The 25,158-nt window shown below is 39.2% G+C and overlaps 1 protein-coding gene across 1 annotated transcript in view; it reads left to right on the top strand.

Moving 5' to 3' along the window:
* Window positions 1-8,405: 8,405 nt before the first annotated feature.
* Window positions 8,406-25,158, top strand: part of TINAG (tubulointerstitial nephritis antigen) — a gene marked incomplete at both ends in the record, with an annotated part of 48,039 nt that continues 31,286 nt past the window's right edge. The window contains 5 exons of the mRNA XM_084262045.1: window positions 8,406-8,775; window positions 13,295-13,358; window positions 14,533-14,622; window positions 16,243-16,357; window positions 23,869-23,992. Of these exons, the coding sequence (XP_084118171.1) occupies window positions 8,406-8,775; window positions 13,295-13,358; window positions 14,533-14,622; window positions 16,243-16,357; window positions 23,869-23,992 (763 nt within the window). The remainder of the gene's footprint in view (window positions 8,776-13,294; window positions 13,359-14,532; window positions 14,623-16,242; window positions 16,358-23,868; window positions 23,993-25,158) is intronic.

Here is a 25,158-nt window from a genome sequence, read left to right as displayed (position 1 = left end):
AAAGTGTTTGTTGTGATTCTTGTTTTTACTCCTGTCAATCTAGTTCCATGCATTTCAAATAGCTGAGAACAAATGCCAATCATCAGGAAAGGAATTCTCCCACACTCTTTACCTTGGTCACATTTTGCCATCACACAGGCACTTATGTTTTGTGAAATGCTCAAGGAATTATTCATGTTTGTGTCTGCATGCACAGTAATCAGCATGCACAGTGATTCTTCCCTGCTGTGTGATATTCACAGAATCACAGAATGTTTGGCTTGAAAGGGACCTTGAAAGATCATCTAGTCCAACTCCCTGCCAGAGTAGCTTCACCTAGACTAAATCACACAGAACAGTGTCCAGGCAGGTTTTGAATGTCTCCAGAGAAGGAGACTCCACAACCTCTCTGGGCAGCCTGTCCCAGTGCTCTGTCACACTCACAGTGAAAAAGCTTTTCCTTATGTTCACATGGAACCTCCTATGTTCCAGCTTGCACCCGTTGCCCCTTGTCCTATCATTGGAAATCACTAAGAAGAGCCTGGCTACGTGCTTCTGACACTCACCTTTCACATAGTACATATTCATGGCCCTTTTGGCCAGGGAGTGTCCCTGGCAGCCTGTGGGTGCAGGCGGAATTGCCAGCTGCACTCCTGGAACACGTGGAAGAATCATCACTTTCCTCTTCAGTTTGTGCTGCTGGTTTTGTCAACCTTGTGCCACTCCCAGACATTCTTGCCCTAACTTGGGTCTTAAAAAATTTGCTTCCAAAATGCATTATGAAAGACTAAAGATGCTGATTGTCTATGCTTGTGTGAGTCAACTGCCTTCTCCCTGATCCCTTGATCCTTTGAACAACAATTCACCCCGCAAGTATGAGTATGTTCAGGACCTTTGTGTTGCAGCCCTGTCCTGGTGTGCAGGAATGTTTTACCTCCTGACACACTGCTATTTCTTGTGGTAACAATTTTAATACAAACCGCTGCTGCTTTCATTAAAATTAATGCAATGAACTAATTTATAAAACCTTATCATAGGTTAAAACATTAAAATTAAAAGCAGTTTAAATGGAATAGTCTGTAGGCTATTCAGCCTCTTGCGCTATAGGACTGTGTGTAATTTCCATCCAGACTGTTGAACTCTGGAACTGTGAAAACAAAGAGAAGTTCCACCAGCAGTGAGTCTCTCTAGATAGGTGAAATATAGAGTTTTCTCATGATACAGGAGTACACACATCCTTTAGAATGTCATGAACAGATTAATAGATACATAAGGTTTGTTTTTGTATTAGTTCCTTTTTATTATGGCAAAATAACAGAAGTTAAGTGTGTAAATCTTGTGGACAGCATACTCATTAACCAGATGGTGGGAAAAAAAAATAATGAGAAAAGCATTTCAGTGAGTGCAAGAGAGGGTACCTGTGGACAGAAATCAACACATTTAGGTAAAGATAACAAGTGTTAAGAGCTTTAAAAAATAGATATAAATTCATGCATATAAACACATCTATAACTATAATAGTGTTATAAATATTGTACAAGATGTAATAGGTCTACCCACCAAGGATCTAATAGTATTTCTTGTTTCCAGTAGAGCACTAAATTGGGAAAAATTCATATTTAGAACCAATCTGATCTGTATGGTTCTCAAAAGTCTCAGTAAGCTTTCTTGCCCTTTTTTTTTTTCCAAAGCATTTGTTTATTCTGAGTTTGTTCTGAAAACAACTTTGTTTTCCTCTTGAATTTCATTGCTGTAAAGACCAAATCCCATCAGCATGTCCAGCCAAGAAAATTATTCACATGGTATGGATTAGGTTTAAATTAGTCCAGGTGATAAACCAAAGCCCATAAGTGGGAGGAACACAGGCAAGAGAAAGAATTGGTGGAAGTGAAACAGAAGAATCTTTTTGACTTCTGGCTTTGCTAGATGGTTCATCTGTGCACACTTTAAAAAACAGTTTCCCTATCTGCTCAAACAGCTTCTGTCTATGAATGAAAAATGAGAATATATTGGCAATTACAGTCTAGGAAGTCTATCCCAGGAAACCAATGGAAAAAGTATTAAGAGTAAAAAATCCATTAAGGAGAGATCATAAAGAGCAAAACTCAAGGCAAAAAAATGGATTGTTTTTTCAGCAGTACTATAAAATTAATGGATGCTGCCTATTCAGTAGTGTAATGTATTTAGTCCAAGTTCTGATGCCTTTACCCTGCTTTTATTCATTATTTTTTTTCAGTAATATACACATTCCTGTCAGGGTCGCAATGACTGCTCATGTTTAGGAGGGGCTTATGGTACCCTTTCCCTTCATCCTCCCTCAGTCTGATACACAGCATTTACCTCATCCTGTGCATGCTTGTGGTGTTTCTGCTGTTCCTATGTGCTACAACTCAAGCTGGCAAAAAAAAAAGACTTTGCTAAACTTGGCCCAAGTGGTCAGAAATTTGCCTAGCACAAAGGATGTGTCTGCGTTGTGACAAGGGCAGCTGTTGGCCCAAGGGTTCAGCTGTCTGGGAGCCAAAACCTGGTTTGGTGTGGCACAACTCTGTGGTCTTGACTGACTTTTAATGAGAAAATTGCTTAAATATAAGGAAGTTCACAAGGTAAAGCTATGCAAAATGAGAAAGATGAAAGCATGGAGAGAAGCAATTTGTTAAAAGGGTAACATTAACAGCTGAAAGGACACACAAAAAAAGAATCTATACCTGAAGTTGTAAAAAGTCCTTTAAAGTGGGAATCAGAAAGTGCCAACCCAGCAATACCAAGGATCAGCATGTTACGAGAATCAAGAAGCCCAGCCCTACTCCACCTGACCAATGTTTTCCTACCCTGCACAGGCTCACTGCGGCTGGTGAGCATATTAACAGTGGCTGTCTAGTGCGTGCATTAGCCAAGGCATAATCCTTTCATGTGAATAAGTTGCTTATATCATTCTTGCAGTGTCTCTTTGTACATTGTAGAAGATGTCTGAATGAAAATGAGCTGATGATTTCTATGTAAGACTGCTCTCACTTATACAAGGAGTAATATTTGTCCATACACAGAGCAACCCTAGGCTATTTCTGTACTAGTCGAGTCATATACCCCAAAGAAAATGGCATGGAGTAGCATAAAAGTTAAGGCAAGAATCGTCTGCAAGCTGACTTCTCTAGAGGAAAAGTGGCGCCACTCATGTTGCAATAATTAATCATGTTGCAAAACTTAATATCTATCCAAAGCATCTCTAAGCCTTCTTGGCATTAAGCCAATGGTAGGTATATGAACAGCCTGTTCAGGTTTCTAGTATTGGTTTGAGAGGCTACTTGTGCTTCTGCCCTTGTCAGTGTACCCATGGTCAGGAGAAGAGTTTAGATTTGGGATGCCAGCGTTCACTGGTGGGATCAGTTAGGGTCACACATTTCAGGTGAACACCAGTGGGTACACATCTGCCATGCAACACCAGTACAACACCTTCAGAGAGCTCATACTGATGTTGAAATACACCATGTTCCCCTTCACCTCTAAGTGGTTGGTATGGTTTGGGATTGGTAAACTCACTGAAGCATCTCTGCAAGCATCACCTCTCTGAAGCTATGTGCAGCCATGCACCTGTCCACAGTAATCTACACTGACAGCATAATAAAGGTGGCATGTGGTCAATGATATTTTGGGGCCACTGCCAAGGTTTCCATGCCTGTTTGCACCTCCTGAGAGGTTCCTATTGAGATAAAAGCCACAATGACAGTTGTTGCCCATTCTGCAAGCCCTAGTGAAACACCATTTAGGAGAGTACTTGCAGCTGTGCAGCTGGGCTGCATACTGTGCTGCTTCATGCACAAGTTCCCCCATTCTTCACATGTATTTGCTTGACAGCCCAGAGTGGGCTGACCTCTGGGCAATGCTGGAGTATGGCTGACAATAAGAATAATGAAATGTTTCCTGCTGCCTTGAGGTTGACCAAGTGATGCAGCTGAGGTAGGAAGCATGAGTGGTGAGTTACTGTGGCTGGAAGAGTGAAAAGGCTATGAGGCAGGAGCAAAAAATTAGTACGATATAATACCTAAAAAGTCACCTCCTTTTACCTGTGTTTGTTGACTTTGACTGCTTGAGCACTTGTGTGTGTGAGGAATGGGATTTCTTTGGCATGGGAAATTTGGGTCAGTCTCTCTTCTTCTGCCTCTGACTTTGACGCTAGATCTATCCATTTAGGCATCTGAGGTACTGCATCCATTGTCCCAGAGGCTGTGTATAGCAATCTGAAGAAAAATATGTGTAAACTGGATTAGCATTGTAAGAATTGAGATAGGCAGCCATGAAATGTTTGAATTAAAAGCAGCACTGCTTGACACCGAGCCAACAACCCACAGCAGTGAGTATTTGGCTGCTGCCAAATAGAGTGAAAGCACTCCCCCTCCCATCCCTGTGTCTGCTCCAAACATATGGAGACCAAAATGACAGTGAGAAAATCACTTTAACGCAGCTTTTCTCTGCATAAACATATCTAGGAGCTAGTCATTCACAGTTTTGAAGGGTGAATCCTGTTCAGTCTTTAGTACATGGGAGAGAGAAGACATTGTGGGGTAATACTTTTGGTGAAGTGGATTTGCTTAGAAAGCTATAACTTCATTGCAGCCATTAATGATAAAGACTGTCAAGTATAAGCTATTGGAGTATAAACCATTTAACTTCAAAGTAATGGATAGCCCGCAGAGCTTAAACTGGAGATAAGCAATTACACGGGCTCTGTGAAAAACTAAGTTGTATCTACTGGCAAATAACCGAACCGGGGTCTGGCATCCTTGTTACTTCCTAAACTCATTTAATTTTCCTGACACAAGGTAGCTGTACTACAATTCTCCCTCTGGGTCTGGGTGCAAGACTGGACCCCAGCATGCTTGGAGCGAACAGGAGAAGGAAAGATGCCATGGTCTTCTGTCCTAGGAGCCACCTTCAGCACCCAGAGCCTCACTGGCCAGAGCTGTTGCCTGTAATCCGAAGGTGATTAGAAATGAATTTTTATGGTATCTAATAGTCTCATTTGGGAAAATCAGGCAGACTTCAAAGAAAGGCTGTGGAATAATCCTTCTCCAGCTTTAAAGAGATTTTTGTACATTTTAATCTGTTACTCCACCAAGTGTTCAGTGATACTAACACTTGACTGAAGCTTAACGTCAGATATCAGGTTGAGCTGAAAGAGTTACAGGTCATTGTAATTGTGCAGCCTAGAATGAATGCTAGGACCCTAACTGAAAAGTTCAGCAGAGTTGTTAGTTTGGAATTGGTTAATCTGTAGAGAAAAAGCAGAACCCAAGCACAACTTGTGTCTAGGAGGATAACAGACTGAGAACAGCCGTGAAGAGAAGGACTTGGAGGTGTTGGTGGATGCAAAATTCAACCTGAGCTGGCAGCGTGCACTTACAGCCCAGAAAGCCAACCGTATTTTGGGCTGCGTCAAGAAAATTGTGGCTCACAGTTCAAGGGAGGTGATTCTGCCCATCTGCTCTGCTCTGATGAGACCTCACCTAGAGTACAATGTCTAGCTCTCTGGTCCTGTCACTTAAAGAGCCACAGGCCCCCAATATGAGAATGACATTGAGCTGTTGGAGGGAATCCAGAGGAGGGCCATAAAGATAACCAGAGGAATAGATCATCTCTTCTATGAACAAAGGCTGAGAGAGTTGAGGTGATTCAGCCTAGAGAACAGAAGATTCCAAGGAGACCTTATAGTAGCTTTTCAGTACCTGAAGGGGCCTTCAAGAAATGTGACGAAGAAATGTTTACAAAGGCATGTAGTAGTAGGACAAGGCGTAATGGGTTTAGATTCAATGAGAGTAGATTTAGATTAGATATTAGGAAGAAATCCTTCCCTGTGAAGTTGGTGAGGCCCTGGCACAGGTTGCCCGAAGAAGCTGTGGCTGTCCACTCCTGGTAGTGTTCAAGGCCAGGTTGGATGGGGCTTTGGGCAGCCTGGTCTAGTGGAAGGAGTCACGGCCCATGGCAAGAGCACTGGAACTAGATGAGCTTAATGGTCTCTTCCAACCCAAACCATTCTGTCAAAAGATGATATTTAATTGTTACTAAATAGTTACAGGTAAGTCAATATGTGCTCTCATACAGTGAACATGTAACTACTTTTGCTTACAAAGAAAATTGCTGAATTAAAAATAGTTGATAAAACATAACAGAATAGATGGGTGTGGGTTTTTTAATGTTTTAACACATGCCAACAAATGGAAATTGGATTTTATCAAGTGTCAGCACATTTTCTTATGTCACAAACCAAAACTGGTTAGAAGCACAAGTTCACAAGTTACTTTTTCACATTCCTTTAAAAGAAATCTCATTCCTGTGCAAACTAGTTCACATAATTTCTAAGCAAATCCCTTTCCTCTAGCTTGTCATCAGCAGTTCTTTAAAGTTGAAAGTTAAAAACTAAACAAAACCAGCACAAATGAAACCAGAGGTCTAAAACTTAAAACAGAGATTAGCCTGTTCAGTCAATCTGACTGACAGATAAAATTTATTACATATGGTAGGTTTTTGTCCTTTTTATGCTTCAGAGCAAGGAGATTGTATAATTATTTACAGTGATCTGTAATAACAAAGAAGATGTGCGTTTTTCTGATAGTGTGAATCAGAAGTCACTCTCTTGGAACTGATGGAGCAATATAGGCATAAGGAAAAGAACTGTGTTAAAATTTCTATCAAGCACTTCAGTTTCCATGAACATGTCTTTTTAAATTTTCCTCATGTTACATTTGATGCATTATAGCAGTCAGTAACAGACTTAACTTTTTCCAGATTTTTGTCTCATAAACAAAACTTAATAAAAAGACCAAATCTGAAGGCTAAGATTTATGTTCTATTATGTGATGTACAGTGATTGCATGTTGCTGACCTTGGCCTTTCTATTAACTTCCACACAGAAGGTTGCTTGCAACAAAGCAAAGTAAAAATCCTGTGGACTGACGCAATTTTCCCTCATCCTTAGTTCTTTAGCTGTGGTGGGGACAGTGTGGGAGGCAGGTCTGATAGAAGTACTACTGGCAAGAAACTTGAACCTTTAGATTACACGTCCATATGTAGAAACACACACACATATTGCCTCTTAATGTCTCCATGATTCATGGCAATGCAGCCAAACCAGCTGTGCTGCCAGCTGTGCTTTCAGAAGTAGCTGCCCTTTGATGCTATGACTTCCTGCAGCACTGAACAGCCCAGCTGAAGTTGCAAAGGAAAATATTCCCTTAATTCCCTAGAAAACACTTTGCCATTAACTTCTCTGGGTTCCTCTCATTTGCTGCAAAATTAAGACAGAAGGGTAACTGTGTTTTACATATGCTTGTTCAGCTTTGGAAACTTAAATAGTCTTGTAACTGTTCAGATTTTTTTTTGCTGTTCAGGTATTTTTTTGCAATTTAGCCTTACGTGCTACCTCTGCTAGGAACTTCAAAGTTCTTTGCTGCTTTCTTCTGAATCTTTTAAGTTTTGGCAACACTACCACATGTATTTCTTTAGGTCTGCTGTTCAAAAACCTGGAGACCATCATTCAAGTAGGAAAGGTTGTTAGACTTATCTTTTGATATCTGCCCTGTTTTTCACCGTTGTTTTATGAATACAGCCGTTTTCTACTTACGTAACAATCAGCACTCATCAGTGGGTCCTTATTATGCTATCTACAGAGACTGCTAAGTTCATTTGACTAAGAAATGCAAACCTTAAAAGAATCACAGAATCATATGGGTTGGAGGGACCTCCAGAGATCATCAGCTCCAACACGCCCTGCCAAAGCAGGTTTCCTAGAACAGGTCACACAGGTAAGTATCTTTGGGTGATGGTATATACCGAGTATAAACTTTTTATTTTTTTAAATTTGCCCTCAATGAAATAACTCAAAATTAAGCATATAAAGCTAAGCTAGGTCACTGGAAACAAAACTGAAATGGAGGATGCAGGATGGGTTTACTGAAGTGATACAGTCCCGCATATCAGAAGGAAAATGTAGGTGAAATTTGATCTGAGTGTTACATAGTTTCCAATCATACAGAAAAGGTATTATTCACAGGTAAAGGAAGCCTGAAAAGAAGAGATCTTCCTTTGACACCCTGTGCTCATTCCTCACATTATTTTGATTTAGTTAAAAGAATAGAACTAAAATATTGGAACATACTCTATATTCTGGAACCTTTACTGTAATCTTTCTCACCTGCATTTCATAATGATGAATACTCAGTTGTGTCTCTGTTTCTAGTATCTCTATATCTTGGGCAAATAAATCAGTTTACAACGTCTGACTAATAATTAACACGTACAGCGTCTTCCTAGAAAACTGTAGTCTGCAGCTTTCTGTTCCGATTTCTTTCTGAATACTAACTGAAGGTACATGGACACTGACTGATAAAGCCAAGCACAGAGGACCTTAAAAAAAGGCTGCTAGAGGTAGAAGAATGTGGCTCAAAAGTCAGATTTTGTTCTTATATTGCATTGCAAGTGAAGTTTGGACAGCAAAGCAAGTTGACTCTAGAAGAAATTTCCCCCGAGGACTTTACTCTGTTGAAGATGGTGGTTCTGCAAAGTGGAACAGGTTAAAAAGGAGTCTGTATCCGGGAAGGTCCTGCAGGGTACGAGGCTGCTGCACAGGAAGAGATGATGACTGCAGCTTTAACATCATCTCTAGAGCAGCTATATGTTACTGTGACCAGTTCTGTGCCTCAGGTTCTCCTGGCCCTGTAGACTGTTGTGGTGACTACTGGGAAGTCTGTGACAACGCTGTTGAACCCACCAGGTCAGATGAACCTTGGCCACCTCCAACATCAGGTAGGTATAGAGAAACGGCTCAGCTGGCATTAGTGCATCATGATAAAAATGTACTTGGAAGTAAAATTACTGATTAACCTCTTTAGAGTGTATACATCCTAAAATTGTGACTAAAGACATAGTGGACAAAGACAGTAAGTATGAAAATGTAGTAAGAATTATGCTTGCCATTATGATTTTGTCTCTGGGTACACATTTTTAGAACTGGCTAGATCATATTTCTGTTGGACAGAGCCTCTGTTTTACCTGAAACTACTTGGATATAATCTCAGTGGGTCAAATTTAGTGTAATCCATTTCACTTGAGTTTTACAGATTAGAGTGAGATGGACAGGAAATTCTAAATTTTTGAATCATCAAGAAAACAGAGGGTTATCATGAATGATACAGCTCTGAGGTGTTCTGCAACAGTTTTGAAGCAGCATAACTTTTCTGTGGGACTTTTTTCCTGCAACAGCTCGAGTGCAGGAGTAGGTGAAGAAGGATTTCTGGTGTATTTTAGTTTCTTACTAGCTAGCGTGTAGTGGAAGTTCCTCTATACACAATTTATTTTTTTAGAACTAGAGACTGTTAAAAAGACCCCAAACAAAACTACAAAACACCTGGCCCTTCCTTGGTTCCTGCAGGGGCCAAATCTCTGCTGCTGAGAAAAGTTTACAATTGTGGATTTTAAGACTATGTAGCTCCTTAATATTGGTAGATCAAATCTGCTTGAAAATGTGGAGACCGAACCAAACTTTCCAAGGCCTAAAATCAACAAAAATACCACCACAACATTTAAAATTAACTGTTTCTTCACAATAACCCTGCTGCTTGCATCCCCGCACTCAGACTGCAATTCTTCAGGAGGCTGTGCTCTTAAACCAGGCACACAGCCAAAATCTGATAAGTGGGAGTGACAGAAATGCTGTAAAACAAATTTGATTTTCCGAAGTGTTTCCAACCATCTGAAAGAATGTTCTACGATTTATGTAAATAAAGACGTTTGTTTCATATTTATTTGTTGCAGCAGTACATATTATTTCCAACAGATCAGGGGGTTGTTGTTGTCAGCTCCACATAAACATTTAGCAGCGTTTCTGCTCTGGAGCTGACAGCCTGCGGGTCTCGTTTGGTAAACTGATGGAAATGAATCACTGCAAAACCTGCAGTTCTTTGCCATGTGGGCCCTGCCATAGGCCTACCTTTAAAAGACAAAAGTGTAATGGAAGGTTTAGATAAGGGAATAGGTGAGGGGTAATAATTTTACCACCGCTCTTAATCCAATTTTTACATTTGCATCCGTTCTTTTGTAACTCCTGGACTGTACATGCCTGCCAGAGGTAGCAAATATATTTACTCTATTCAGGCACTTTTATTTGTCCTATAGGTGAGCTTATATCTTTTTTAATAAGCTCCTGATGCTTAAAGTGCTTCCCTGATGGAAAGTCTGCAGCTTTAAAAAATATATTTATTGGATATTTGTTATATAATTTAAAGGCTAAGAGACAGATAATAGAGGGGGCAAAGTATAGCAGAAAAAAATCCTATCAACTCAAAAGGAACTGAAATATCCGAGGACGAGGGAAGAGACAATCAAATTAATAGAAAAAATGGAGAAACAAAAAGGGCTGAATGCTTGAAGATTAAGTAAAGTATGAAGCATTTTTAGAAATGGTGTGTGTATTAGCTGACTTTTAGTAATCGAGACTACATTTCTGCCTTTGGCTACGAACTATTTAAGCATTAGAAGACCACATACGCCAAAGTACTTCTCACCGGAATATTTTGTTCTTTAGGTTGCCTGTGTTTTTGCTCTCAGTGCTTTCTGAGTCATATTTCTTTAAATAAACTAAACTGAAACACTTTACATGAGCTGGAATGAACAGCAATAAAACTGCTCAGCACTTTATTCCTGGATCCCCATCTATTCACTGACATGATGCACAGCAATAGCAAGCTACACTGGGACATCTTCCATAGCTGTGCACCATGCTGAGGGCCAGTCTTGATTTAACTGCTTTGATTTTACCTTTATGAACCCAGCATGCAGCATGTTTCAATGGCTTTCCTAGGTAGTTTCAGAAGAAACTGTGCATATTAAATACAAAATAGAGGTGCTGGATTTTTGTATTTTTATTATTTTAATTTTTGTTACTAGAAGAACTGTCAGAATTTTATTTATTGGCTATAGATAGTTATTTTATCTGTTTGTTTCAATCATTCTGATTGTACAAAAAAACCTGCCAGAGTCAACACACTGGATCTCATGCCAGTGGTGTTATAAAAGTGACATCCAGTGTTTGTTAATTGCTTTTGCTCTACACAATCAAGATCTGGCCTACAAGTGACTAAACCTGGAGACAGTTCACTGACAAAACAACTTACATCAGTACTGGCAGCGAATGAAGTAAAAGCTGTAAGAATATAGGAATGCTGGACTGGGAGGGAAATCCTGGTTTATAAAATCTGTTTCCTTCTAATGATTTTCATAATGTATAATCCCATTCATAAAGTTACCAGGTTGTATGTTCAAATTATTTCATTTTCCACTGAATACATCAATATTCCATTCACTTATGCCTTGGATACAGTTATAGGCAGCACTCCTGGCCTTCTAAGTATTTGGCGGGACTAAGGAAACTGTTTGATCTTAATATTGAATTCCCTAAGTATACATTAATTGATAGCTTCTTTATGTGGTGAGACCTGCCAGGAGAGCTCCAGTACTGCGAGGCTGCTATAAAGTCTCCTTGGAGCCTTCTCTTCTCCAGGCTGAACCACCCACCTCTCTCAGCCTTTCTTGATAGGAGAGGTACTCCAGCCCCCTGATCATTGTTGTGGCCCTCTGCATGTGATCAAACAGATCCATGTCTTTCTCATACTGGGGGCCCCAGTGCTGGACACAATACTCCAGGTGGGGTCTCACATGAGTGTAGGAGCAGAATGACCTCCCTTGACCTGCTGGTCACACTTCATTTGATGCAGCCCAGGATGCAGTTGGCTTTCTGGGTTGCAAGAGCACATTGCCATCTCATGTTGAGCTTTTCATCCAATAACATCCCCAAGTCCTCAGGGCTGCTCTCAATCCGTTCTCCACCCATACTGTAGTTGTGCTTAGGATTGTCTCAACCTACGTACAGGACCTTGCATGAGGTTTGCATGGGTGCATCACTCCAGCCTGTCAAGGTCTGTCTGGGTGGCACCCCTTCTCTCCAGCGTGTTGGCCATGCCACATATCTTGGTGGTGTCAGCAAGGTTGCTGAGGGTGCACTGGGAAAATGCCTCCTGTCTTAGCAGAAGCTGAACTAGAGAAGACACTTTGGGCCTCAGAAAGCCTCCGTGGGGGACATCTCACCTATGCCTGCGCTAGCTAACATAGCCTGATGTATGACCAACAGGGGAAAATAGGCACTTACAATTAATTAATCAGCTCTAGTCTACTTCTGCACTTTGGTATGAAATTAGTTATGGCTTAGAAGTCTGCACTTTTCTCCTGCAACTAAAGGAGGTCTAGGTAGCTGAACCATAAAGATTTGTGTGTCTGGACAGACAAATCTAACCTTTGCCATGAGAGATGGGATGGCCTTCCTCACACTTGTGTTCTGAAAAAGTGTGACATAATGCAAATGCAAGTCAACATTATATTCATATTAAACATGGTTTAATCTTGAAAATGGAGGAGGAAGGTAAACTTGTGAGCTCCTGGCTCCAAACCCTTTCAATGGGGGAAGAAACATGATCTCTACTTGGATCTTTACCTAGGATCACCAGTGGAGGAAGCACGAGGAAAGGCTAGAAAACAAAGACCCATATAATAAATGTACAATATTTGTTATAGGATTGAACAAAGCCCTGCATTGGCAATCTGGATTTACTAACATTTTGACAATTAAGTACGCTGAAAAGTCAGTTCATGCAGAAGATCTTAAAGCACATAAAGTCTTTTCTCAGTGAAGTGGTATAAATGAAAACAAAGTAGGAGGCATGCATTTGTTTGGAAAAAATCGTTACTTAGATGAGATTTTCTACTGGGTTTTGGAGAGTATGTGAAAAACATTGGCATTGAAACACAATTGGTCTGTCTTTTTCAAAGATGACTCGAACTAGCAAGGAAAAAAGAATGTATTACAATGGATTTGGAATACGCACTATGTTTTTATATTCAATAACTAGAAAAATATTTCTATTTTAATTGCATATTGGAAAATTATTCTTAGTAGAAACATGCTTTTTTGTTACTGGAAAATAACTTCATCTGAAGAATTATTTTTTATTTACATGTAAGATAATAAATTTTAGGTGGTGTTTTGAATCTGTTTATTATTTTTATTATGGACAATAGTATACCTGATTAAAAATTAAAACATTTAAAACTGCCTTCATTACTTGGATGAACTGGAAATAATTTTTGCTCAATTTCAACTAAATAATTTATGTATATCACATACAACCAATTAATTGAATAACAGAAAGAGTTTTGTGTTAATTAACTTCGATTTTTATTTTTTTTTTCACACATTTGTATGTTATGTTGGCAGGTTGTTATAAAGATGGCCGGTATTATGGAGAAGGAACAATAATTAAAGACAACTGCAATTCCTGGTAATGTTTCAGAGAACAACAAATTGAATTTTATTTAGTGTATATCATGAAACAGGAGTTAAGGAAGTGGGCTTCCTTAAATTTGTATTAAACATGAAAACAAATCAAAGCGGCTGTATCAGCAGTGCTGTATTAATGTATGGTAGAACTATACTACAGCCAACTTAGAACGTTGTGAGATCAACAGACATTCTAATCAAAACAGAAAATGAGAGTATTAAAATCTCCTCTTCACTGGCCTAATTATGTTGATGCTCAGTCAATCTGCTTACTCTGACCTGAGTGGAAATGGTTTCAGCCTGGACCTGGGCATTATCATAGAATCATAGAAGCACAGAATTGTAGAATCATGGGAGGGACCTCAAATATGACCTAGTTCAAATTCCCCTGCCATGGGCAGAGACACCCTCCACTTTACCATGTTGCCCAAAGCCCCATCCAACCTGGCATTGAACACTGCCCAGGAGGGGGCAGCCACAACTTCTCTCAGCAACCTCTTCCACTGCCTCACCACTCTCACAGTGAACAATTTTTTCCTAATATCTAATCTAAATCTACTCTTTTAAAATTGAAATCCATTATCACTATCTGCCCTTGTAAAAAGTCCTTCTTCAGCTTTCCTGTAGGCTTCTTCAGGTACTGAAAAGCTGCTAGAAGCTCTCTCTGGAGCTTTCTGTTCTCCAGGCTGAACAAGTCCAACTCTCCCAGTGTTTCTTCATAGGAGAGGAGCTCCAACCCTCTGGTTAACTTTGTGGTATTCCTCTGGACTTCCTCAATGTCTTTATTATGTTGTGGTCCCCAGAGCTGGACACAGTACTCCACGTGAGAGCCAAGTGAAGGGAGAGGATCACCTCCCTTGCCCTTCAGGTCATGCTTCATTTGATGCAGCCCAGGATGCAGTTGTCTTTCTGGACTGCAGGCGCACATCACCAGCTCACATTGAGTTTTTCATCTATCAAAACCCCATTTCCTTCTTCTCAGGGCTGCTTTCAATCCATTCTCCACCCACCCTCCCTGCAGTTGGGTTTAGGACTGCCCCTGGCACTGTTTTCATAAACGCTATGTGACATTTATATTGTTTAGACATTTTTCCTTCTATCTTCCTCTGTTGTTAAAGTACCTATCTTTCCTTTGACAATTTATTTTCTGCTCAGTGATACTCTTGCCCTTTCAGCAAATGCTTCCAAAATCTGTGGAAGTGTACAAAAGAAGTATGCCTTGTTCGCCAAGATTTAATTCAGCACATCAATTCTGGAGATTATGGGTGAGAACACTTTTATTTTAAGGTTTTGTTGTAAGCCACTGTATTGCTCATTGCATGTGTGTGCAAATTACAAGTTATGCAGTTTTTCTTATCCCTTCCCCAATTATATCACAGCAACTTAAAAGTAAGTGTACATCTGTGAAACCTTCCTAAATCTCTGGCAGGTTTGAAACTGAGAGATACTGAAATTCTCTTGCTGATAAGAACTGACATTTTAATCATATATCTAAAACAGTCTCCAAATTATGTTTTCCTTTCTCTCAGAAAATTCTATTTATATCACCTACTCTTATTCTTCACTTTTATTTATCACTTGGAATATATATTTAAAGTAATGCTTTCTCCTCCCTCAAGAGTATCATTCCATGTAACAGGACTATAGGTAGTGATGGAAGAAGAGAGGATGTGCTAAGTGGAGATGAAGATATCACAACTTCATTAGGCTTAGTTTTTCTTGCTACTAGTTCTTTTTGTTCCTCCCCCACCCCGGTAGTGTAGAGGGATTAGGGACATGCCAGTACCTGAGCTGTGCCTTTGGAGGTTACTGACTGTGTACAGACAGAGATACAGTGGTTCCTTCCCTAGGAACTGAGGTGTTAAATTCACTAATGAAGCCTGTCCAGATTTCAAGCTGTGACTCAGTGCTGAAAAATTTGTACTGCATGGGAGACATTCAAACAACTGAGGTAGGATAGACAGCTAAGTTAAGCATCTGGAACCTTTCACCTCTGTTTTGTCAGTGGTATGCAGTAAAGTTTGTCCCTGGATGGTTAAGCCCACCTGAGATACAAATCAACTTCTGCAGGTACTTGCACTCTTTGCTGATTGATAGGCAGTCCAAGAGTAACGAGGCTCCTCATTTGGGCAGTATGGGACCCACCTCCTTGTTCCTTATAGAAAAGCAAGAAAGAAACGCAGAAGAGAACACTATCCCTGTATCTTAGCTCTTTTCCAAAAATAAATACAATTTCAGAGTGTTCCAAATGTGTATGGCTGCAAGGAATTTCTCTCTTTTTCTGCTGTGCACATAGTTTGCAAGGTTAATTCTTTAAACTGATTCTAGTCCACCTGATAGTGAGGAGGGAATAATTGAAGAGCTATGGAGAGACATTTCTCTCAACCTGGCTATTGCTGTGAAACTCACACAGAAGGTGTTTGCTGGTCTTTCTGCTGAATTCAACATCATCTCATGGCTGGTGCACAAAAGCTTGAAGACAACATAACGCCCTACATGAAGCTGTTAGTTCTCTATGGGGGCATCTGGTCTGAAACATAACGTAAGCATAACTTCAAAATCACAGTAATTATTTTGACTGAGCATCTTGCTTTCCAGTACTTCTCTGAAGCATTGTGTGCTCATCTCCTGCAGGCTGACACAGTGCTAGCCTCAAAACACCACTTGTCACATACTGCTGCGTGGCTCCACCTTACACTCTTTTGTCGTGGAAGAGCCCATACTAAATATTTTCTCATGCATGTTGAATACAAGGTTTTGAAATGCAATGGGAAAGGTTTATTTCTTTATATTATCACTAGTGGTGCTCTTATGAAGGAACAAGGGATTAATAGGAGCCTATCTCTAACCTGGGTTTTGTTTATGTTTTTCTGTCTGCGAGGAAGATGGAAAGCTGAAAACTACAGCCAGTTCTGGGGAATGACAGTGGAAGAGGGTTTCAAAAAGCGCCTGGGCACATTCTCTCCATCTCATTCCTTGCTGAATATGAAAGAATCTCCAGTAAGTCATGTACAGTTGTGGGGGTTTTTTTTATAACTTGATCACATGGAAAAATAAATGTGGACAATTAAAAGATTATGATTTAGAGATTTAACACTAAATGCTTCTGTGTTGCATATGAAGCTCTCATAATAATTCTCCAAGCCATAGCATGTGTGGTCCTGTTGATGGAAATCAAATGAGGAGAAGCAAAAGCAAATGCTATTGAAAAATTGTGCACCAAAATTAACTTGTCAGTGTTGCATTGTAGAAGAATTTGCTTCTTTAGAATGTTTCTGTACTGCCTTCTCCATTTGCTAATCTTTGTACACATAGCTGCAACCATAAATAAAAATAAATCTGGGCATAGTTCACAAAGGCTAATGGTTGAGACTAAACAGCAGTCTTTCAAAGAAAGTCTGACAGTGCATAGGATAAAACAAAATAAAGATGCATTAGGAGTTTTGGGGTTTTGGCTAAATGGAGAGAAAAATAATGTCAGGCATGGAAAAATGAGATCAATCTCTACTACCAGCTTTCTAAACCCCTAAGCCATGACTATTTCCATGGCAGCTAAATTAAATTTCCAATCACGTATTTATGATCAAATTAGTTCTGCAGCAAAGCAAATATACTTTAAGTTATGTTGGTAGGTTATGTAATTAAAGAAGAAATGCACAGTTATTTAACCAGAGTAGATTTTCCAATTCTTTGTCCCAGTTACTGTTGTGGTTTTACCCCAGCCAGCAGTCAAGCCCCATGCATCCACTCACTCATTCTCTGCCAGTGGCATGGGGTAGAGAATCAGAAGAGTGAAAGTCAGAAATCTCGTGGGTTGAGATAAAAACTATTCAATAAGTAAAGTAAAAGCCACATGCAAAAGCAAGGCAAGCTAAGGAATTAACTCCCCACTTCCCATGGGCAGGCAAGTGTTCAGCCATCTCCAGGAGAGCAACGTCCCTCACTCATAATGGTTACTTGGAAAGACAAATGCTATCACTCTGACTGCTGCCATGCCCCTAACCCTCTATCTCTCCTCTTCCCCGAGCCCCTTACAAGTTCAGCATGATTCCATACGGTATGGAATACTCATTTGGTTAGGTAGGGTCAGCTGTCCTGTCTGTGTTCCCTCCCAACTTCCTGTGTATCCCCAGGCTATTCACTGGTGGAGTGGCGTGAGAAGCAGAAAAGGCCTTGGCTCTATGTCAGCACTGCTCTGCAGTAACTAAAACCATGTCTACATAACAAAAACATCTCTATATTATCAACACTGTTTCCAACACAAGTTCAAAACATAACCCCATACTGGCTACTGTGAAGTAAATTAAGTCTATCTCAGCTGAAACCAGGACCCTTACTTAGCTTCTTTCTTAGAAGACCCAAAATAATATAAATCATAGACTGATTAACTACCTCACCATAACAAAATTAGAAAGACTGCAAGAATAAGTAGACAAATCCAAGGTTTGCAAATGCCATTAAATATCACTTTTAAGATCTTTGACTTCTATGTCGTTCAGGCAAGTGATGCCATTTAGTTATCTATTTAAAGCATCAGATTGTTGATACTTGTCATATATGTTGTATGGCAGAAGGGTTTCCACATCATGGAAGGCCTTATGAGAACAGTAGTGCAGAGGTACCACTTGACAGGGAATTTGGGAGAGATGGGGAGGACCAAGTGCTGCTGCAACAATTTTAACAATCCTTGATGCAGACTGGTTCCTTCTCCCACATCAAGTCCACTCCCTGCACTAGCATGGTGAGGCATTGGGTTGTGACTTGGGTTTGATTGTTTGCTCAAAATTGCACTATAGAGAATTGTCACAGTGAGAAGTTGATAGAAATTAAGCTTTGGAGTTATGCTTTGTGTGATTTGTTGGATTTAGACTACTCTGCAGCCAAAGAAAGATCAATTTCATTTGGAGATGGCAATTCAAGATAAGAAAACAACATAAAAGATTTTAATGTAATATTTAGTGGGTATCTGCCATAAATTGCCAGTGAATTGCATTGAGGTTCAAGAGGTTGATATGTTGTGTTTACTTTTCTGTTGTTTTGTTTTTTCTTTTTTTTTTTTTCTTTAAGAATACTGTGTGATGCTCATATAGCAGTAGAAAAAAAGTAGTTATCATGTATCTTGCTCAGAGACTAGCGTCTACATTATTAGATATCTATCTAGGTGAGACAGATACCACCTGGGAAAGGGAAGGAAAAAAGAAATTCTTTACGATATTTCCTCTCTTCCATTCAGTTTGGGGTAGAAGGTCACTCAGTGGTCCTGCATTATGTCCAGCCTATTAAATATTGCTATGAAACTTCTCGTAGCTTCTTTGGCTGCTATGCTGCTTATGGCCTTTGTTCCACTGATGAATTTCTCAGGCACATTTTCTCTATCTGTTATATTTTTATGAAATCTAAAAACCACAACCCAACTATCTTTGGCCCTGCCAGACACCCCAAGAGCTTCAATACTTTCTTGTCCAGAAATTCAGCTTTGCACATTCATGCTTTAGCCCTCAGGAAGTCCTACATGTTGCTGGAATCACAGGCTTTGCACAGGATTCTGAGAATCTATCTCTCGACTTAAGAAAGCTAAAAATATAAAATAATAATCTCTGTATGACTTTCTCAGCTTCTGAGGAATTCTTTGAGCTTGCAGAAAATTGCTCTGAATTGTACATGAGCCAGTCCCTTACCTGTGGCTTCTCTTTAGAAATATTAGTACTTTCTTATTTCTAACCCAGTGGTTTCACTTTTGGCTTGCCTTGATGTAAAAATGTTTTCTTTTCTGAAGTTTCTTGCTAAACTCCAAGTCTCCCTGATTCAGTCCCTTCCTATAGTTTTCTAGAATGATATAATCTCTTTAGCCTCATGAAACTTCTTATCTGTCACATTTTAACACTTCACCAAAACATTCTTTACTCATAGCCAGTTCCATCTACTGTCACTGCATGAGCAAAAAAATTTCATAACACGGGTCATGGATTGGACTCACCAGGGTTACGTGACAGATTCTTCCAACTGGAAAACTGAGAGTAGCCATGGAGTTAACTTCCAGACACTTTTTAGGATAAGTATCTTAACAGACGTGCCCCTGCATTCCATGAATAATTTTCTGCCAATGGTATTTTGTGAAGCATACTCAAACAAAATCGTAAGTAATGAAAAACAACTGATTTTTCATGAGAGTGTTTCCATTAAACTTCACCTGGAACTAGGTGATGCTCAGAAAAGAGAAAAAAAAAAGTGATAAAATTCAGAAATGTAACTTTTAAATATTTTTCAGAGACAACCTTAATTGCTTGACCTTTAAGTGATTTTGTTGAATACTAATTCACACACAGGCCAAGCAAGATACTAGTTACTTACTGCGAATAAATTTGCACTAATTAAATATTCATGCATTCTTTGGGATTATTACTGCCTATCCCATTTTGCAGGTAAAAAAAAATGCAAGTCGTTTACCCAAAGTCATATATTTACTTGATAAAGATACACCAGTAAGTATTTAAGAGCTTTTTGCTGTATCTGGTACTGGCCTTTTTGAAACCTAGTAGCTTTGCTAATGTAGAAAGAAAACCACAGTTACCCGTTCATTAAATACAACTTTTTAAACTTTCAATAAAAACGATTTCTTCAGCATGGTACCAATCTACTATTTAGGGAAAATATTACATTTTCCTGTACCTAAGGGCCACTGTTCTGATTATATTCTACTGTATTATTGGTATGTTTGAGAAAAGCATTTTTGTGTAGAAGGAGCTCTTTACTCAATTGAATGGAAAAAAATATTAAAGAATGCAAAGCCCTTCTGTGTTAACAGCTTTACACCTACAGTGTCTCAGCTCTCAGCAGTCTAGAAATATTTGGTGGTGGAGTAGAGGCTTTTTAGCTGTTTGACTGACATATCCAACCACAACTATGGCTTCATAATATTACTTCAAATATAGTGTGAAAGCTACATTTCATCTCAGGGAAAATATAAGCATCTGTAAGTTCCTCATAGGACTTTTAAAAGCTCTGCTATTAATGAAAGACTATACCTGCTCAATAAGGTGATGTTTATGTCTGGGAAGGGTAGTTTAACATGATGGCACATTGGAATACCTAAAAGACTATGATATGGAACAAGGACCAAATCTGAACTGAGGACCCTTTGCTGCGGACTATGACTAGACCTTAACATTGACCAACAGCTAAATACACCACTAAAACTGTTGTGACTCCTGACAAAGCTGAAGCTCCCAATAGTGTCATATGGGTTATCTGAGAAGGTATTCTGAAAACATTTACCCACTCTATGAGACTGTGTAATGATTCTTGTAATCCCATATGGCACAAAAATAACAGCCACATCTTCAAAGCACATTGTGATAGGTTTGATGGTATGACAGAATGTCAGTACCTATTGGTACCTATTCTGGTAAGGGGTACGTTGCGGTGGTGGGGTCTGCACCTGCCGGCAACAAGGTGCTCCCCTAAGCGCCATCGTACAAGAACACAGGGTTTCATAATACGGCACCATTTGGGGTTAAGTGTCAAAGACCTTGTAAAGACAGTGTGAAGGTATACAAAGAACACCAGCCATTGCCTTATAGTTCAAATGACTAATTCATGTCATGGTTCCTCTGATCTATGTTTTTTCCTGGTAAAGAAGCTCATCTCCCCTTGCAAACTAAAAGACACATATGCCCTTTTTGTCTTTACAAAGCAAGTGATTTTACAGAATCACAGAGTGTTAGGGGTTAGAAGGGACCTCTGAAGACCATCTAGTCCAACCTCCTCACCAGAACAGGATCACCTAGATTAGGTTGCACAGGAACCCATCCAGGTTGACTTTGAATGTCTCCAGAGAAGGAGGCTCCACAACCTCTCTGGGCAATCTGTCCCAGCGTTCCGTCAGTGAAAAAGCTTTTCCTTATGTTCACATGCAACCTCCTGTGCTCCAGCTTTCACCCATTGCCCTTTGTCCTATCATTTGACATCACTGAGAAGAGCCTGGCTCCATCCTCCTGACACTCACCCTTTACATATTTTACATCATGTTAATGAGGTCAACCCCTCAGTCTCCTCTTCTGCAGGCTAAAGAAGCCCAGGTACCTCAGCCTGTCCTCGTAAGGAAGATGTTCCACATTTCCAGAAACTTTTTCCTACATTAAAAAAAGAAAAAGAAAATTGCTTTCCCTCGGAAAAAAAACTATTTCCACATTTGCAAATGAAGTAATCTTCAGTCTTTTTTTTCTCTGATTGGCCATGCAATTTCACTGAAGAAGTCTTCATCTGAAGTTTGGGAATTCTTTTATACCTCCTTACCTTCACACTTTGGCCAGACTGCTAGCTTCACTGCAGAGAATACATATGAAGGTTTAAAAATAGTTTGCAAGTAATTTTTCTGATTGCGTTGTGCTGTCTGATGGTGGTCCATGAACATACATTGAGAAACAATTGTCAGGGCTTCCTATTTGTCACAGACCTGCAGTGCTTCTCAATACCAGGCAATTTCCTAGAAAAAAAGCTAATGTTTCTGGCTACAGGTCAATCCTGCTTTTCTAAATGACAAGTCTGAGGGTTAATGAGGGATTTGCTCTGGGGTTTACAATATTGAGACTATTAAATACATTGGCAGTTGTTTAGGAATATGTAAAGCAACACATTGGCTCAGACAAAAGACCTATTTAGAATTTTCTTTTCACAACTGCCTCATTGTCATAGAGCCAATGAAAATCATAGAATGACAGGTTGGAAAGGATCTCATGGATCATCTGGTCCAACCTTTCTTTATTTGTAGCAGCCATTGCCCACTTATGTGTGCTAAACCATTGTTGCCAAATTGTGCTGATTTACCAGTAGATAGTAAGCAGTTTTAGCTTGTAAAAAAATGTTGTTTGTCTGGGGTTTTGCCAGTATGATTAATCTTCTCAGTAAATCTTGTGTTTGTGCTTGTTAATTAATACTCAACATAATGATAATTTAGCAAGATATTCTTGAACTTAGCTGTTGCTTTCTGTGTGTCATTTGAGGTTACAAGTCCCATGTATCTAACAAGCTTTTGAAAAAAAAAAACTTTTGAAAGCAATTAATCAAAATATTGAGATTAATATTTTAGCAAGATTTAAAAGATTACTGGCTTGTTATGGGTGGAGGTAAAATTTTTAAAAGTGACTTAACATCTTGCAGCATACTTTAAAAACAGCCTGCCTCTAAACTAGTAAATCTAGAAGCAACCTGTCTGTGTGGATGAATTCCAATATAATATCAGATATAAACCTCAGGTACAAGCTTCTTTTTTCCTTATCCACTTCTTCTCAACCACTGGTTTTCTGTGGGAAGAAAATCCATATGTGCTGGCTGGATGGAGGCACTGCTGTTTCCTAGTGTACACAAAAAAGTGATCTGGATGCAGACAAAGTGGTAAAGCTTGTTTACTCAAAGAGTCTGGAAATAGTTTGAAAGAACTGACCACAAATGTTTTAATCATCTTAGGAAGAACAGGGTATGTAGTCTTATAAGTCACATAAGCAATTTAGAAAAATGCTTCAGTAAGGACACGTAGAATTTGAAGACTGAATAAATTGAAATAAAATAAAATATTTTGAAAAAATAGAAGGTATTGTGCTTCAGAGTATGAGCCTGCTTGTAAGAAAGAAGTGTCAGGGAACATTTTGCTTAAGAGAAAATTCTCATATTTTGTGTAATGTATTTTCCTCTGGAACAAATATTATCAACAATTGTTTGAGACAAACTGGTAGACTGGAGGGACTGATATTGCAGTTATGTTCTATTTCCCTGCACAGCATAAGCAATCATTCCATAAAGTTCAACAGTAAGAAAAAAATGGATCAATGTTTTTGATATTTTGAACACTGAGCAGATTATTAACAGTTGTACCAGATGGCTCTTGCATATGGAGATATTTGTGCAAAGCTTGGAGGACATAAATTAGGACTCAGAGATAAAGATGCAAAAAAATGCCTGTCCAAATGGCTTTACTGAGCAGACCATGAATTCTCATCAGCTCAACATCAGATTGCAAAGCAGAAAGAAAATCACTGGTTTTCATTCTGGAGCAAGAATAAGTGCTGGGTATTGAAAAAGTTCTGTGTAAACCAAAGATACACTGTACTGATGTCTCCCTCATGATAATGAAAATTTCCTACCCACATCCCAGTGTCAAGGAGAACAGGGTAACAGGTACCTAACTACACTGCTATTTGTGTAGGAAGCCTTTTCTTTCAAAAAATGTCAGCTGGATCATAATTAACATCTCATGGGAAAATGTTGTTTGAGATAAAAATCAGAGAGAAACCGGACAGGTTATTCAGGTTGGCAGTTGAGGAGCTCAGCTTTCCAGCCCATCTGGTGGAGGGCCAGAAGCCCCTGGCTCCCTAAGGGTCTGGGGCATCCTATCACAGCACAATCACCATAGGGATGTTAGGGAAGTCACAGCTTGTTTCAAAATAATATTAGGGTAAAATTTAAGGCAAGATTAGAAAATGAAGCATATACAAATCTCCTGCATTTTGTTTTAGGGAAGCTCAATTCCAGAAGAAAAATTTCCTGCATTTTTTGCAGCCACTTATGCATGGCCTGACTGGATTCATGATCCTCTGGATCAACGAAACTGTGGAGCATCCTGGGCTTTTTCAACCGCAAGTAATTATTTTTTTTCTTCTTTAAAGAAATCATCATTATACCTTAGATGTGTGATAAAAATTTGTAGTGAGTAGTAATGAAGTAGTTTCAGCTTGCTGTTCACCTTTTACCAGCAAATAGGAATATTTAAAATTGCTACAGCTTTCCCTCTAGGTTGTCCAAAAGACTTTAAAAAGTCAGTCTAAGATGTAGAGCTCTTTTCCTTAAGTTCCTGTGACATAGATGATAAAAAGTAGAGAATGAACCACCTTATGCATTTTATCATAATTGATAGAGTAAGGGATGCAACAGCATCCCTTGCTTGCACAGATACATAATTGACTTGAAAGCTTAAAAAAAGTAGGCTTTATTTTTTAATATCTCTTTATATATTTGTGAAATTTGCCAATGTTCAACACTTGCAGGTAAATTAAATGTAATCTTCTAAATAATTTTATGAGAATGAAACACTGAAACTGCTCATATTTGTGGAAGAAGCTATTTTTAAATTGTGTTAGCAAAGAAATTCAGTAATGCAACCCACCTCGTGTGCTACAACCCCTGGTTTTATGAAAAATGGACACAAGGTTTTTTTGTCACTTTCTCCAAAGAAGCTACAGCAATCAGTTATGCTCATTCTTTTTCCTTATGCTGCAACCAGTCTCAGTACACCTTGGGATATATAAAAATAGCAAAAAAAAAATTATGCAATTAATCTTTATGACTTGATCCGGCCAGTGGATCCTCATGGGTTCAGGCTTCTGCAACTGCTCCTTTAAATCACAGCAGTAAGAGAAGGAAAGGAGCATTTGGGTCAGTGAATCCCAGCTCCCTGCCAAAGCCAGAGTGAACACACTCCGTTGCCATTATGTCTTGTCCAGTGTAGTTTTAAAAAGGAAGACCTGGAGAGCTTCTAACAGATCTTGCTATAGATTACTGCAGAGATAAACAGAACTCACTGAGAGGAAGACTTTCTCGATATTCAGTCTAAATTTCTCCTTTCAGAAGTGAAGCTTATGACTTTAATTCACATAATTATTTTTGATGCTAAATATTATGAGATCCCCTCCCATGTTGTCTGGGTGCATTAATATTTCCAATCTGAATTTTCAATCCTCATTGTAAGAATAGTTGTTGCAGAGTCAATAGGCATGTTACAGTGAATAGGGAAATGACACTGCTGTATT

This window comes from Gallinula chloropus (genome assembly GCF_964237585.1).
Source record: "Gallinula chloropus genome assembly, chromosome: 3".
Classification (NCBI taxonomy): domain Eukaryota; kingdom Metazoa; phylum Chordata; class Aves; order Gruiformes; family Rallidae; genus Gallinula; species Gallinula chloropus.
The sequence above is the reverse complement of the archived record's forward strand: the minus strand, read 5'-3'. Positions and strand labels throughout refer to the sequence as shown.